Source organism: Vipera berus (genome assembly GCF_964194415.1).
Source record: "Vipera berus genome assembly, chromosome: Z".
NCBI classification, from domain to species: Eukaryota; Metazoa; Chordata; class Lepidosauria; order Squamata; family Viperidae; genus Vipera; species Vipera berus.
The window spans coordinates 21,046,572-21,063,508 of record NC_138205.1 but is presented as its reverse complement, the minus strand read 5'-3'; the positions used below and the strand labels follow the sequence as shown (position 1 = coordinate 21,063,508).

General features: G+C 41.5%; 2 protein-coding genes across 2 annotated transcripts in view; both read left to right on the top strand.

Moving 5' to 3' along the window:
* LOC308677428 (eukaryotic translation initiation factor 3 subunit C-like) overlaps window positions 1–1,020 on the top strand; it is a 26,413-nt gene extending 25,393 nt beyond the window's left edge. The window contains exon 21 of the mRNA XM_081343799.1: window positions 49–1,020. Coding sequence (XP_081199925.1) covers window positions 49–134 — 86 coding nt within the window. The 3' untranslated portion in view covers window positions 135–1,020. The remainder of the gene's footprint in view (window positions 1–48) is intronic.
* Window positions 191–16,937, top strand: PRODH2 (proline dehydrogenase 2). Its single transcript, XM_081343800.1, has 11 exons — window positions 191–268; window positions 4,033–4,366; window positions 5,094–5,287; window positions 7,141–7,261; window positions 9,983–10,066; window positions 10,203–10,283; window positions 13,798–13,944; window positions 14,110–14,276; window positions 14,778–14,888; window positions 16,391–16,479; window positions 16,591–16,937. Exons 2-11 carry the CDS (start codon window positions 4,115–4,117, stop codon window positions 16,758–16,760), a joined length of 1,416 nt encoding a protein of 471 aa, XP_081199926.1. The 5' UTR covers window positions 191–268; window positions 4,033–4,114; the 3' UTR covers window positions 16,761–16,937.

Below are 16,937 nucleotides of genomic sequence, written 5' to 3'. Positions count from 1 at the left end.
TTTGCCGGCACCTTTAACCTCCTGATCGGCTCTTGTCTTATCTTGCAGACCAAAAGGATGGCTACCGTAAGAATGAAGGGGGCTACCTGCGGCGGGGAGGATATCGGCAGCAAGAACGTCAGAGCAACTACTAAACCCAGGGCCGCTTTAATTCAATTCATTCGGAGGGAGAGAGATTACCAGTTACCATAATTCAAACACGTCCAATAAAAAGAACTTAGCGAAAAGAAAGTCTGTGTAGTGTCCTTGGGAATAGGCCATATAATAGGTATATAAGTCGAAGTGCTACTGCTATTATTTATCTGGTGAATGCATATTTTGCCCTAGCCCAGGGGTAGGCAACCTTGGCTCTTTTATGACTCATGGACTTCAACTCCCAGAATTCCTGAGCCAGCATGGCTCAGCTTGGAAACCTCTCCCTTTTCCCTCAGCATGGCTGGCTCAGGAATTCTGGGAGTTGAAGTCCACAAGTCATAAAGCGGCCTAGGCCAGGAGTAGCATAGCATAGCAAAGGTCCCTCTAGCACACGGGTAGGCAACCTTGGCTCTTTTATGATTCGTGGACTTCAACTCCCAGAATTCCTGAGACAGCATGGCTCAGCTTGGAAACCTCTCCCTTTCCCCTCAGCGTGGCTGGCTCAGGAATTCTGGGAGTTGAAGTCCAGGAGTCATAAAAGAGCCGAGGTTGCCTACCCCTGGAATAGGCCAAGTAAATTAATTAAAGAGAATGACACGACTCATCAGGCTCCACTGCATTCCCAACCTTCAAGAGTTACTGTTTGGCTCTAGAATAAAAGAATTGACTATAGCGTGGGATCTTGAGAAATCTTAGGACTGACGTTCTTTTCCCTTTCAAACTTAAGAGGATCAGAACTGCAAAAACAAGGAATTTCTCTCCAGCGAAGTGGTATTCTCAAAAATCAAGATCTGAAGAAACAACTCTTTTAAGTAGCCCTTGCTGGAGCATTACTCTATGCAGCTCTTGTGTTGAATGTATCTGGAAGCAAATAAACCATCTGTGTGAGGCATGACCATTTGGCTTTAAAATAGTTTTGCTAGCTTTCTTTTTTTTCTAGAATGGCAGGGAGGCAAACCATATTGTAATTTGCAGGGGGGTTGTTTTTTCCCCCCCAATAACAATCTTACTGCCCTGTACGTTTCATCAAGTCGGCTCTAAAATCTGTGAGAAATGGTTACTGTTTTACTCATCATGTAGAGTCATCCCCAGCAAGTCCCTTGAAATTCACAGCCTTAATGTTATTTGGAGGATGGTTGGCGAGTGGCTGATTTAGCAACAGACAACAGTCTTGTGAGTGGGACAGCCATCTGTTGGTAGAAAAAGTCATCCAATAATTTCCCTGGTTCACATGGAGATTTAAACTGAAATCTCTCCAGTCAAAGTCCCATTTGTTACAATATTAGACTTCATCCCTATTACTTATTAAGTACCACTAGTTTATTTATTGCATCCATATGCTTGTACAGTACCTAAAAAAAGTGACATAGGCTTTGTATTTTTATCATCCACTCCAAATGGCCATTATCTTGCCTGCTGTCTCCGTTGCCTTTGCCACAACATAACCAGCCATGCAAACACTAAGGCCTTGTCAAAGCCTCTGCTTACAGCCTAGGGGAAATTGAGGGTTTATCTTTCAGCTTACTTGTATCATTTTTATACTGCTCTTGAAGCAAGTTCTCCAGTAGTTATTAAACTTAGAATTCAGTAAAACGCAAAAATACAATTCCCAATAAGCATCGTGTCCATACAATGTTACATTGGCAAGTCAGCCAGAGCTGTTTAAAAAGCATTTTAAAGCCTTCAAAACCGAAAGAAAAGGATAATGAAAGCTAAAATGGCAAATGTGTTAAAAATCATATTATTAAAAGCCAAAGATTCGGTTAGCGTTTTCAACAGGTAGTAAAAGAATTCTAGAATATCTGTAGAGTGAGATACTTGAGACAGTACGTTTTCTTGATGGGATACCACCAAAAGAGCATCCTGACAATGGGGTGCTGCTTTATCTCTTGATGGTGTGTGTGTGTGCCATTTTAGTTTTAACTACCTTGGGAGGTAGTTAAGGCATTCAGCTGCACAGTGGGACTGTGAACAGCTGGAACCTTAACCAACATGGATATTAAGACTAATAGTACTATGAACTGCAGCTCCAACATACTTGGAGAACAGATTTAGAAAAAAATTCAACTATAAACTCAAGTTCTCATTAAGTCAGAACTCAACTGATTTTTGAATTTCATTGCCATGGGGGACATTTGGTCCTTTTGCCCACTGAGTGGCCACTTCCTTATCTGATCCAAGAGATCTTGGCAGACACAGCACGTAGCCATAGAGGAACATCACGTTCTTCCCTCTAATTTAGCTCCATTTTCAAGGTTCTCTTGTGTTTGGTTTCTCAAAATAAAACAAGGCCTTCCATTATTTTTTTCCAAGTAGCCACAGAATGAAGGCTTTTTGTATAATTTTATTAAAGAATTTAAAAGATGTAAGCTAATACAAAGTAAGATGCAGTAAGAAAAAAAGAAATCAAAGAGAAAGCTAAAAGTTCAAGAAGGGGAGAAGATACAAAGAAGTAGCTTCCAAACTTTACAATAGTTTAAAGTGCAATGATAAATTTGTCTCTTACTCTGTAGTTACAACATAAGTCATACATTTATTTTTTTCCCTGTTTCATACAAAAGGCTAGAAGAGGTTTCAATTTACCAATAAACACAGATATTGTTTTGTTTTGTTTTAATCAAAGAAGTCAATACAGCCATCTCAGCAAGTTCTATCACCTTCAGCAACCTCCATTGTGGAGAATGCCAAATCTTTCCATCTTTGAGTGTACAATAATCTTGCTTATCATGTTCTCTTATCATGTACAAAAATCAAAAATAAAAGAATTTGGAGATGATCAGACTCTAGGAATGAATTCCAGGAGTCAAAAGTCCATCTTAAAAATTGCACAAAGGTTGGGAAACCCTGTTTGGGAGACGCCATCTCTCTGCTTGCAGCTAGCCTTTTTCAACCTGATGCCCACCAGTTTTGTTGAATATTAATCAGTAAAACATTTTGACTTTGTGTCTTCTGAGTGCAAAACAACACTGATGTTTTGATCTTACTAGAAGTGTTCTGAGCTTGAAACAGGGCCTGGACAATTCTAAAAGGGTCAGGAGAGCATATTTCTGGCAAAGTCGAAACAAGCTGCTTCAAACTCAAAAAAAGCTATCTCGGGTTCAAAATGTTTTAAATTTCAAATGGTTGTGCGCACTTGACAGCTTCGCTTTTGGTTTGCGTAGATAATTTGTAAAATGAGACAAATTGCTGATATTCCATTACAAAAAAATACTTATCAACAGAGCATTCTCCCCAGATTGTTAAGGGATGCTGACACCGGTTCTCGTCTGCCATATTTGCAAAGCCACCAGTTTGGAAGCATCTATTATTAAATTAATGGGGGGAAAGGTACAATAGCGAACTCCAAATGTGTAGGTGTCACAAATGACCTCCGTGGGATGAAGGCATAAATTTCCAAATCATTGTGAGGAGAGGAAATTGAATCTACTGATAATAAATACTTGAGAATCAACTCCTATGAAATGGTGTTTTTTTTTTTATTCTTGGAAGTCCTGGTAAGTTGGCCAACGATGAGAAATGCTCTGGAATATAGCTTGGCTCTATCTGGAGGAACATCAGTGCCTATTTCTGCTCTAAAGAAAGTAGAATCTCATGGGATGAAGCCACCTTCCCTAATCTGTGGCCTTCAGATATTTTGGTCTTCACCTTCCATAATTTCTCAACTAATATCGCTAGGAATGATAAAAAACTGAAATCTGGAAACTACCAAGTTGCAGAAAAGAACAGAATAAGCCAATAAGGTTGAAATGCCAGGAATCTTGATGTTAATGAATGACTTCTCCATGGCGGGTTTTCTGCCCTAGTGAATTGCTTCCCACTTACCCCCAACAATGTGCTGAAACTGCACCTTACTGGCCTGTGTTTGCACTCTTTCCTCCACCCTCCCCATCTTTTCAGCTTGCTCCCATACACAATGGGATAAATGCCAGATGCTACGTTCTCAAAGGTGGCACTGTGACCTTCAGACTGAGCTGGTGGCATGCTGCATCGTGGGGCTTGTTTCTTGCACCGGAGGGCAGTAACCCTTTGGGGGGCCCAGGTGACAACCCACAAATCCTCATCTTCCAAGCCAGCCCCCGAAACCGCTTCAAAGAAACCCCAATCTTCTTATAATTCACTGAACCTGGATGATGGGAAGGTTTTCCGCCTCAAGACCAAATGGGAACTCACTCGTGGGCTGCTTGTCTTCTTTCTCTGTTCTTCTCCATGGCTGGTGCAGAAAGCACCAAAGGTAAGATTTTGACTCCTGATCTAACGTACCATCCCTTTTGTCTCAATCAACATTTGCAATCTTGGGTTTCTATGACGTGTGGTTGGAAGGATGTACCAGAGATTAATTTCAATGACTTTATCAGGAGATCAGTTTAATCTTGGTTTATTAAGTTTTGGAAATCCCATTATCTTTCCATGTAACTATGACCCTCGAATTTTCCCCAATGACTTAAGCTGAGTGCTTTATTGATTGGGGAAGTGATAAAGAGTTTTTAGAATAAATTATGAACTGAGTAATTTGTCTAAAATAAGTCACAGATTATTTGGGATACTTGCACAAATGATTAAAGATAGTTATGACATCTTCTTGCATAGATTGCAAGTTAATAATTGGTGTAAAGACCCACAAATGGCAATTGGGGGATGTTTTGGTGGACGAAAGTCCATTGTCCAGATGCACAAATTATATTCGTATTGGAAAAAATTATCTGTAGTCATTAATTTGCTAGCATGTAATCTATAGTTCATCTGTTATGTTTTTAGGTATCTCAAGATGGACTGCCACATTGAGCCTCAAAAATCCAGATAATCACTAGATGGAGGAAAAGGAATGTAGAAAATGCTCCTTGTTTCCATCTAATGGTTATCGGGATTTGGTAGTCTTACTCAAGGTTCTCTTTCCAAGCAAATACAGCTTCCCATCTGGAAATTGCCCACATATCTTATATTTCTCTTTGTCTTCCAAGCTCCTTTCTGTCACTCGACGCATACTGGGACGTCGTCTCTGGAGCTCTGCTCTTCGTCTTACTTTGTATGGGCAGTTTGTGGCTGGTGAAACCCAGAAAGAGATCAAAGAAACACTACAACGACTCCAACATTTGGGAGTCCGGCCTCTCCTTGCTGTCCCCATAGAGGAAGATGTAGGAGAGGAAAAAGAAGGGTGAGTATAGATGAAAGAAGGGTAATGCAGGTAATCTAGCAGGAGAGGAGTTTTTGCACAGATGGGGGAAAAAAGAAGATAGTGGTCTGACGTGTGCCAATACTTGACCAGATGACCCCTGAATCTTATTTCAACCTTATTATGGATGTGCTTTTCACTGCATCTGAGCTTTATATAGTTGCTTGGGAGATAAATAAATAACTGAAATGGTAAAGCTATGTCTCTTGAGAAAGTCATCTTACCCTACCTAACAGTAGAGATAATCTGGGAAAAACCTGGAGAGCAGAGAGAGTGTACCTAGAAGAATACACATTTGCAGAAAGAGAATAAATTCATGGGACTGGGAGAACATTTTATGTGATCCTAATTGTGGATTTATTTTAGAATCTTTGGGATTCTGTTTTAATCGTGGGAGATGTACACACGGCAGCTCTGAATTTTTGTAGGCTATAAGGCTCTACCGTTTTGATTCAAGTTCTTAAAAAAGTTGTGCTTGTGAATCCATTAGTCTTGCCTCTATCCCCCCCCCCCAAATATGTATGTGTATTATAACTATTCTAGTAATAAATAAGAGTGAATCTCATTTCCTATATTACACCATTCTTCAAACTTTATGTATTTGCTAGCTGGGAGATGATGGTAGATGTTTTCCAATCCATCTGGGGGACAATGGAGTGGGGGAAGGTTGCTTTATGGTACAAGAAATTAGCTAGCTGGCAGTTTGTGGCTTGTAAATCAATGAGGGGGGGTGTTACGGTGACAGGGAAAGCTCACACATCTCCTCAAAAGGTGAAAAGAGTCACACAAGTTTGCAGCTTAAGAGAAACATGATTCATACATCCTCTTCCGGTGTTTCCAGTATGTTATTAAGACCATACAGAGTATCTACAACCTTGGCTTTCTGTTTCAGGAAGTGGTTATCAGGTGTTAAGGGTAATTTCTCACACTTTTAACTACAGTAAGCTTTGATGTAATACATGGAACCCTGTTACTCAAAACTGGAGGAAAAAATGAAACTGATTAGATTTTTCTCAGTTGAGTGAATAGAAAGTCCAGTTGGTCCAAAGATCAGTTTCCCAAATGACCAGCCAAATAAACCCTGTCTTTTGTGCAGGAATATCCTTACTTTCCTCCAGCAACTCTGAGTTTTGCTGGGAGATTTTGGAAACTCTGTTGAATTTTCCTGGTTAAGTATTATTCACAGTCTGATAATTAATTAATGTAAATCACCACTATCGTTATATGCAAGCTTTCCTAATCTGCTTCCCTCTCAAGGTCTTAAGGCTTCTTCAGAATTCCCACATCAGCACATCTCCAAGGAGAGTTAGTTTGGTGTAATGTTTAAGGCATCAGACTTGAAACTGGGAGACCGTGAGTTCTAGTGCCACTTTAGCTACAATGCCAGCTGGGGGACCTTGGACCAGGCCTAAACTACAAAAAAAAGAAGGCAATGGCAAACCATTTCTGAAATCTTGCAAAAAAACCCAAAACTGCAGGAACTTCTTCAGGCAGTCATCAGAAGTCAAGATTGACTTGCAAGTACATCAACAAACAAACAAACAAATAAACATACCCAAGATGGCGATGGGTGGACTTCAATTCCCAGAATTCCTCAGCCAGCATAGGAATTCTGAGAGTTGGAAATCCACCTATCTTAAAGTTGCCACACTTAAGAAACACTGCTCCAAGCATGATAAACAGATGCAACACACTAGAATAGCATATACATATGGAAATGAATCCAGAGAAAAGGGTGGCATTAGATAGATAAGACCTGGTGAGCATCCAACAGAAGTACTGAAACCCAGATCTAAAAGGGTTCCAGTGCCATCCTTCTGCTCTCTCCTCACCAGGGAAGGGTGGTATGACAAGAATGCCCAGTCCATGATTACTTGCCTGGATCTGTCAGTGGGGGGTGCCCCCAATCCCATGATGCAACTGAAGGTGACGGCCCTGATGGCAGCTGAACTCTGCGTGAGTACTGTAGGATGCATCAAGCAGGAGCTGTGGGGAGCACGGAGTTAGTTTATGTTTCGAAGACCATATTAACACAATTAGTTTTGCTCTGCAAACATCCAACCCAGGCAGTTGGCTTTACCAAGTTCTCCATCCCCTCCCACCTCCTCCCCCTTCCCCCCACCTCCGGAAAACAACTTAAAATGAAAGATAAGCTGTTAATACAAAATTCCCCATTGCGGCACTCGTTGCTAAGGCCTGGCAGCATAGAACACGACTCCCAAACACAGATTGGCTGAGGTGGCCAATTTAGCCATGTCTGCTGTGTGCCATTGCTATGAAGCCGAGACCCTGCTCTTTTGATGGAAGGGCCCATGGGATATTAAGTACTTCTTCCCAAAAAGTGGATGGAGACAGTGTATTCCCCCAAAATGAGATCTTTGACTCAGTTAGCGTACCACCAGAAAGGATTAAGGGCTGAATGGGTTAAGTATATTATGGCGGTGTTTCTCAACCTTGACAAGTTTAAGACACGTGGACTTCAATTCCCAGAATTGAAGTCCACGTGTCTTAAAATTGCCAGAGTTGAGAAGACTATATTGTGGGAATAGAGTCGTTATCTCTGTTCCTTCTCATAACTAAGGGAAAAACAAAATATAAACTGAAAAAATATAATTATGGGTAGTCCTCGACTTATGACCAGTCATTTAGTGATGGGCTTCCCTGTGGGCACTTACTACCCAGATTCAAAGTTCCAACAGCTGCCCCCTCAACAGTCACATGACTACATTTGGCAAGCTGCCTGCATTCACTGTCATTGTCAATGTTCTACAGTCACGTGACTTATCTTTTACAATGGTTTGGCCAGAAACCAGCAAAACACGGGTGCTCTCTTAGTGACCACCCGAAAAAAGGACGTAAAATTGGGTCAGTCTCATGAGTGACCCAATTTACAACCGTCACAACTCATGACTTTTATGGGCAGGCTCTATACCAGGGGTAGGCAACCTCGGCTCTTTTATGACTCATGGACTTCCATGCTGGCTCAGGAATTCTGGGAGTTGAAGTCCATGAGTCATAAAAGAGCCGAGGTTGCCTACCCCTGCTCTATACAATAAAGTTGCAAAATTACTACGTGATACAGCGTGCTTATTTTGGCCAATGAAAAAAGCTGTCTAGAATGGAGGGCTTTGAGTAAAATAAGATCTTTCTTATACAGGAAGCAGAAAGTTGCCAAACCAGGGCTTTTTTTGTCATAGAACGCTCAGAACGGAGTTCCGGCACCTTTTTTGGATGGAACCTTGTAGGGTAGGCAAGGCGGGTTGTATGACATGTGTGAGTTCCGGCACCTTTTTCTTTTACCAAAAAAGCACTGTGCCAAACTATGCTGCTTTGCACTGCAAGTGAAAAATGTAATCTCTGAAAGTTCATGATGGGTTCTTTTCTTTTCTTTTTTTATTAAATTCAAACTAAATTCAGTACTTCAGGAAAAGTAGCCCTATAGTCTCACTTATTGAGACTGGCAACTCTGTCACTGTGTGATACGGTTATGAAGCCAAACACTATGTGACCGTGATGGATTAAACAATATCATTTCCCATTTGTTTATTAAGTGAATCAACGTGAGTTGTTAAGTGAAACATCACATGACCGTGATTTGCAATTTTACTGCTGGCTTCTCCATTGACCTTGCTTGTTGAAAGTTGACTGTTGAAGCCCCTAAATATCAGTCATGTGTCTGTGGAGATGGCTGCAGTTTTCATAAAAAGTGATTTTCAGTGCCATTTTAAGCTTGAATGGTTGGTAAATAGGCAGTTGTTAAACAAGGTTTACCTCTAATCCAACACAGTCGTCATGTAGCAACTACCTGAGACAATGACCCTTCACAAATACAGTGGTATTAAATGCTAATAAACAATCGTAAAAAAATAATTTTCCAATCACTTATGCCCAAATATCTGTGCCTAACAACAACACATGCCAGAGAGTCACACTGGAGCTGCTGCAAGAGAGAACTTTTATGTAAATGAGACACCAACAACCAGTGATCTTTGTAGCATGGTCTTAGTCTCACGGTTCCCTTGCTGAGCATTTTGCTTACTGACCATTTTGCTGGAATAAATTGCAGCTCCTAAACAAGGAGAGGCTGTAAGTGTGCTGGATTTCAGCTTACAGGGAAGGTCAATAAACCTGCAAATAAAATATGCAAAGCTATAATACACATTTATTGGTAGGTTTAATGATCATTTAATGAACGGTTGTAACTGTTCAGAGTTACAACAACACTGAAAAAAGTCACTTACATGTGTTTCTCACATTTGCTACCTTTGCAGCATCCCTTTGATCAGGTTTTCATAATGTGGATCCTTGGCCACTGGCTCATACTTATGACAATTGCAGTGTCCCAGGATCACGTGATCACTTTTGGTGACCTGACAAGCAAAGTCAGTGAGGAAGTCAGATTCACTTCACAACCATGCTACTAACTGAACAACAGCAGCGATTCACTTAATAACTGGCAAGAAAGGTCGTAAAATGGAGCCAAACTCACTTAACAAATGTCTCATTTAGCAACAGAAGCTTTGGGCTGAATCGTGATCCTAAGTCAAGGACTACCTTGACTTAAAAAAAAAAACAGAACAGCCAGCATTCTCATTCCTAATTCTGCAGTATAGGATGAGAATGAAGACAGGCATTCTCTGATTTTATTGGGGATTCATTTATTTTCTCTCTTCACAGAAAACAATCACCCTGTGTTTACAAAACAAGCAGGGAATATCAGACCTCAGCATCGAAAGAGTCATGGCTGCCATGTCGGGACATGTGAGCAGATCCCCTTTCACCTTTTCTCATCTGTTTCCCAGTTTGCTTTGATTCTACCCTTTTCACTCAATCTATGGACAATGCGTTGTTGTTTTTTTAAACGTATATGTTGCCTGTTCTCTTCCATTGCCACCAGGAAGTGTCCTTCAGCTGCTTCACCCAGGAAGAAAACCAGCATTTCCAAAAATCATTGAGGCGCCTGAATTCGGTAGCACAGGTACCAAACCAACTAAAGTTTTACACATGATGGTTTAGGGCAGGCCATGAAATGAAAAAGTTAATGGTTCTAACAACAGTATTAAAGTTTGAATTGCAAAGATATAACCTGTGTTGCCAACAACAGATGGAATACTGAGGCCTAATAATTAGGCTGGGCAGTGTTATCCTTTGGGCAGAGGCTTAACCTTACAGCAAATATCCGTGATAACATATGTTCCTTGCCAGACATTAGCAGTCAAGATGAATCCCGACTGTACTGTGAGGTGGAATGAGCGGCCATGGTGGCATTTAAAAACTGAAGTTGGCAACCACAACCCCATGCTCAGAGTCCTGCCCTTTCAATATGAATGTTGCACTTAATTTTTTGAAGCCCCTTGCCCTTCTCTCTTGTGTGCAGAAGGTAAAAAACAGTCAGCTTTTCATTCATTTATCCTAATTTCACTGATGGAGAAAGGTGATTGTGAGATTGTCTACTTCCTGCCACGCTCGTGAGTCCATCGAAGCCTGGCACTCCACAAGCAATTCCATCAACACACACAATGACCTATAGCCGGCCTATGAACCCCTCAGAATCCAGATCAACTGCACAGACTAGCAGAGACAGCACTGACCCCCCCACACAACTAACCCATACAAGCCCCCCAGCATCAGCAATTCACCTCCCAATGACTCTGACCTGATGTAACCTCCCCATCACAAGACCCTCACTCGACACACCTACAGCTGAAGCCCTTGTAAAACAGAAGGACATTGACAGCAACATCCCCTAAACTCTGCTGAACAAAATGTTCAGAAACCAACCCACAAGCTCGGAGAACGAACCTTCCCCCTCATCCTACACCTGAGCTACAGATATTTGCCACTATTGCAATTGTCTACCTCAGTAAACAGAATGTCTTGGGGTAATGTCCATAAATTCCTTAAATTGTAGGGTGGCATCCATCTGAAGATCATATAAAAACCCATATTCAGAAGCAAAACAAAGAAAAATGATAATATTTTTAATAAACAGAAGAAGATAGATAGATAGATAGATAGATAGATAGATAGATAGATAGATAGATAGATAGATAGATAGATAGATAGATAGATAGATAATAGATAGATAGATAGATAGATAGATAGATAGATAGATAGATAGATAGATAGATAGATAGATGATAGATAGATGATAGATAGATAGATGATAACCTTTATTGTCATTTTTTTTACTGTGGGCACAACAGCACACATCAAAAATGAAATTTAGTTGCCTGCTCTCAAAGTGAAACACATACACGACACACAATGGATCACAATGGATTGCAGTTGCAATGAGAAATTAGAGAAGCTTCTGTCTTGAACAGTATGGCTGACATGGGCTCTTTTCCCACTATTGAGTTCTTGCCCATTCTTGAGTCAGCAAAGAACTCTCCAGCATAACATTTGCTGTCCCCCCTTTGCTGATCTTTATCCTGCACCTATCGCCTTTTCTTTGGGTTGCTGCCACATATGCTGATGACATGGGTGTAAGTTGTGTGAAGCAAAGCAGTTGGTGTTGCCCTCTTGCTTTCTGAATGTCACCAGCTGGTGGGAAACCATCCAGAAATCAGGATGAGATGGATTAAACCTGGTGAGATAGCAAGGTTTCACAGATGGTTGGCTTTATTACATATAGGAAAAGAAGCAGAGGTGGCCACCTCTTTCAACATGGAGAAGAAGAAAAAGAATGGCAACAGGGAAAAATGCCAGTAATTTGAAGAGAGGAGATGTGCTTACACTAGCATGAAGTGGCCAACAAAAAATAATTGGGAACCACATCACTTATTACACACCTTAAAACTATTGTGGGTAGCTAAGCTAAAGGGGGGGAAATATGACTTTAAAATCAGAAGTTATGAATTAAACCTCTCTGACGCAAGGGCTGAAGACAAGGTGAAGGCAATGTTATGGGGGGTGGGGGGGTGGGCAAGGCATGACAGACAAAAGATGTTGCCCAGGCATGTTTGTTGTGTGATTAGATGCAAATGATGCCACAAAGTAAGCATAAGAAGGGAATCCAAGTATTTTTCAAACAGTATTATGATGCATTCTTCAGTTCTTCATGCAGGAGACTCTCAACAACTGTTCTTCAACTTGAATGCCTTTCAGAGCTGAACTACCATCCAGTCTAGCCAGAATGGCCAACTTCATTCTGCAAATTGTAATCCAAAATGATAATGATAACTTTATTGTCACTTTGAATGTACACCAATCGGCATACATCAAAATGAAATTTCGTTGCATACAGCTCTCAAAGGGTCACCACCTCCGATATATACTTCTTGTTCGTGGCCCGCTCAAATTTCACATTGTCCATTTTAGTCTATAGGGAGTGAACGATGGCACACAGGACAGATGGAAATGGGGCTCCATGTGGATTAGCCCTCAAATTCGCTTGTATTCTGACAACCTCGCCTTCTTTTCTTTTTCTGATCCTGACTCTTCCACCTTTTCCTTAAAGAGGCCTTGCTTCTTTTCGCCCCTGGAGCATGCTGCCGCCACCACCAACTCCTACAAAAGCCTCTCTCTCTTCCTCTGGGCCTGCTGACAGCCTCATCCAGTTCCTTCACTCCATAAGCTCCAGGTCCTCTCTTTCTCTGCCTCCTCTGGAAACAGCCCTGATTTGCAATACAATCCATCACTGGGCCAGCAGTCAGATCTTGCTGCTGGTAGAACAAATTCAAACAGTGCCAACGACAGTCTCACCAACAGTTCCAAAACAACTAGAAACTATTTTCAGAACACAATATTACCTATCTCTGTTTTAGATATTACCAGATTTAGTGTCCTTCAGCTAATCAAATATGTTTTTGCATTTACTAAGCAAGCAGAAATAGGTAAAAGAAAACTAGGTGAAGATCAAGAATACTGTATTTGGGATGGATAAAACCAGATTACTATTAGATGGGAGCAAAGAGACAGATTTTTTTTTTGTAACTTTTTCAGAAAAAAGGTGAAAATCTCCCACCAAAGTATAACCCAGGTTTTAACTAAGTGCATTTAAAAATTATAAATTCTTATTGTTGGAATACATGTTAGAATGTATTTTGTATTGCAACTATAGAATTATTCAACCAGTAGATGGCAGCAGTCAGTGCGCATCAATGGTTATAATCTATGGTTTATGTTCTGAGTAGAGTTTCCTGTTTCCTGTTATAGTCATACAGTTGAGCAGTAAGGCACATGGTGACTGTACTCTTTGTTTGCTCTGTGTTGCTTTAGATATGAAAAGAATTTCTAACACTGTTATGCCATATATTTGATTCTTTTGGCTGCTGCTTGAAAATATCCATATGCAACATAATGTTCCACATCTCTATAGTTGGGAGAAAATGCCTTACAAACAACTGTTTTCAATGTTGGATTTATTCTTAAATCTCAATAGGTTTCTGGGGGATTGGATGGAACTAAATAACTCCAGTATCTGAAAGCTGAATAATCTGTCACATTTCTTCTTTATAAATCATGTGGCCTTTCTTCTCTCCATATAGTATGCTGTACAAAAAGGAGTCCGTGTTCTGGTAGATGCAGAATACACTTATATCAACCCTGCCTTGACATTAGTGACTATCGCAATGATGGCTACTTGGAACACCCAAAAGCCTTGGATTTGGAACACATATCAAGCATATCTCAAGGTGGGTCTTTATTCCTGGAATCTCCTCCCCCTCATATTATATTCATCACATTTCCTGGGAATCCAAAAAATGCACTCTAATTAGAACAATTACCTGATGTTAGGGGACTTTTTAAATAGTCCATAGTAGTTATTTTGTTGGTTGACTGGTTTTGTTTTCCTCCAGGACACTTTGGAGCATCTGAAGCAAGATGTGGCCATTGCAGAACGCTTGGGTGTATGCTTTGGAGTAAAGCTGGTCCGGGGGGCTTATCTGAACAAAGAACGGAAATTGGCAAAGGAAAAAGGGTACCCTGATCCTGTACAGCCCAGCTGGGAAGCTACCAACGAAAGGTGAGGACTTTTTCAATAGAACTGTTCTTTTGTTTTGAACCTTGGTTATGTTAGGTAAAGATAAAGGTTCCCCCACACATGCATGCTAGTCGTTTCCGACTCTAGGGGCCGGTGCTCATCTCTGTTTCAAAGCCGAAGAGCCAGCGCTTGTCCAAGGACGTCTCCGTGGTCATGTGGCCAGCATGACTAGACACCAAAGGCGCACGGAATGCTGTTACCTTCCTACCGTAGTGGTCCCTATTTTTCTACTTGCATTTTTACGTGCTTTCGAACTGCTAGGTTGGCAGAAGCTGGGACGAGTAACAGGGGCTCACACTGTTATGCGGCACTTGGGATTCGACCCGCCAAACTGCCGACCTTCTGATCGACAAGCTCAGCGTCCTAACCCACTGAGCCACCACGTCCCTATGGTTATATTAGACTGTGTGCTAATTGTAAGGGTTCTGTTGGGAATCTCCTCTGTAGTAATGCCCCTCCTTTTTTGTTTACCTTGGCAAACAGTTACCAGCGTTGTCTGGATTTTGGCTTGGACCAAGTATCTCAAGTCAAGGAAAGGTTTGAGATGATTGTGGCCACACACAATGAAGCCTCTGTGACACATGCTGTACAAAGGTATAGTAGGCGGGAAAGGAGTGAGGAGGAACTGAGTAATAAAACATCTACTAAAATGGTACATGATTCTGTGAACCTTGTTTAGTCAGTAGGGACATTGCTCAGAATTCTGGGAGTTGGTCCATATAGCTGAAGACTGACAAGGTATTCGTTTGCCAGTACTTGAGGGGTTATGACAGGGAAAAGGGGACTGGCTTATTGTACCAGAACCAATGGACGGAAGCTTATTAAAGGAAGATCTAACTTGGAAGTAGGGAGACATTTTTTGACAGTGAGAACAATTAATTATTGGAATAGCCCGCCTCCCAGAGTTGTGGGTGCTCCATCATTGGAAGTTTGGAAAAACAGACTGGACAGTCATTTGACCAGGATGGTATAAAGTCTTCTGCCTTGAATGGGGTGGTGGGGGGGGGTGGACCAGAAGCAACACAATTTTCACTCAAAGGTTGACCTCTTTTTCCATTTTAACACAACTGAGAGGAAAAGGTCACAATAAGGGGAAGCTTAAAAACATCAGTGCACATGTAAAGGCAAGTAGTCATTTGCTCTCCTCAAACCTGTGGGAAATTAGGCACAAAAGGGCAAACAAAAGAAACTGATATTTATGGGTGAGTGATTTGCATAAAGTAGTGGAGGGAGCCTCGAGCCCTCAAGATTTTGTTGAGTCACAATTCTCAGAATCTGTCACTTTTGGCTTTGCAGGCTTAGATACTGAGGGTTGACATTCAGCAAGATGAGAATTAGTTGGGTCTAGCAGTTAAGGCAGTGGCCTAGAAACCAGGGGACTGAATTCTAGGCGAGCCTTAGGCATGAAAGCTGACTGAGTGACTTTGGGCTAGTCCAGGGGTAGGCAACCTTGGCTCTTTTATGACTCGTGGACTTCAACTCCCAGAATTCCTGAGCCAGCCATGCTGAGGGGAAAGGGAGAGGTTTCCAAGCTGAGCCACGCCTGGCTCAGGAATTCTGGGAGTTGAAGTCCACAAGTCATAAATACTCAGGTGCTGTGATAGGTCTATACCAGGGGTAGGCAACCTCAGCTCTTCCATGAGTCATAAAAGAGCCGAGGTTGCCTACCCTTTGGTCTATACCAGGGGTAGGCAACCTTGGCTCTTTTATGACTCGTGGACTTCAACTCCCAGAATTCCTGAGCCAGCTAGGCTGGCTCAGGAATTCTGGAAGTTGAAGTCCACGAGTCATAAAAAAGCCAGGGTTGCCTACCCCTGGGCTAGTCACTCTCTCTTAGCTCAACCCACCTGGAAGGGGTATTGTTGAGGGGAAAATAGGAGACAAGAGTATTAGATATGTTTGCCACCTTCAGTTATATATGAAACTGGCAAGATATAACAACAACAACAACAACAATAATAATAATACTTGAAAGTTTTCAGGATGCCCATCTCCTTTATAAAAGCCTGAACTTATGCTTTGTAGCTTACAGTTTATGCTTTCTAGTCTACATTAAATTCATGCCCTTCGTTGCCTGTGTGTTTTATCTACTTAAGGATGTCAGAGATGGGCATCAACAAAACTGCTGGTCCCGTTAGCTTTGGGCAGCTGCTGGGTATGTGTGACCAGGTGTCCTTGGCACTAGGTGAGTCTTGCTCCATGCTCTTCATGACTTTTTCCTCACTTCCCTCTTTATTCCTGAGATATATTCACCTCCTTTCTCTAATTGGTTTTTTTATCCTCTGGCCAAGTATAGGTCAGGCAGGTTACGCCATCTACAAATCTATCCCATATGGATCTGTGGAAGAGGTTATTCCTTACCTGATCCGGCGTGCTCATGAGAACCAGAGTGTGCTGCTCGGGATCCGAAAAGAACGAGATCTGCTTCTCTTGGAGCTGCGGAGACGGATTTTAAGGAGGCCCTGATGGAATTTGCATTAATTAAAGACCATCCCTTTTTTCCCCCTAGAATCATAGGTGCTTCCAAACCAGGATCTAACAGACAGTTTAGATATTATGGTATTACATTTCTTAAACATCCTGTGCTTTCCTACTTGGGTTTCCACTCCTTTTTCTATCGCAGGAGATCCATTAAAAACAGAA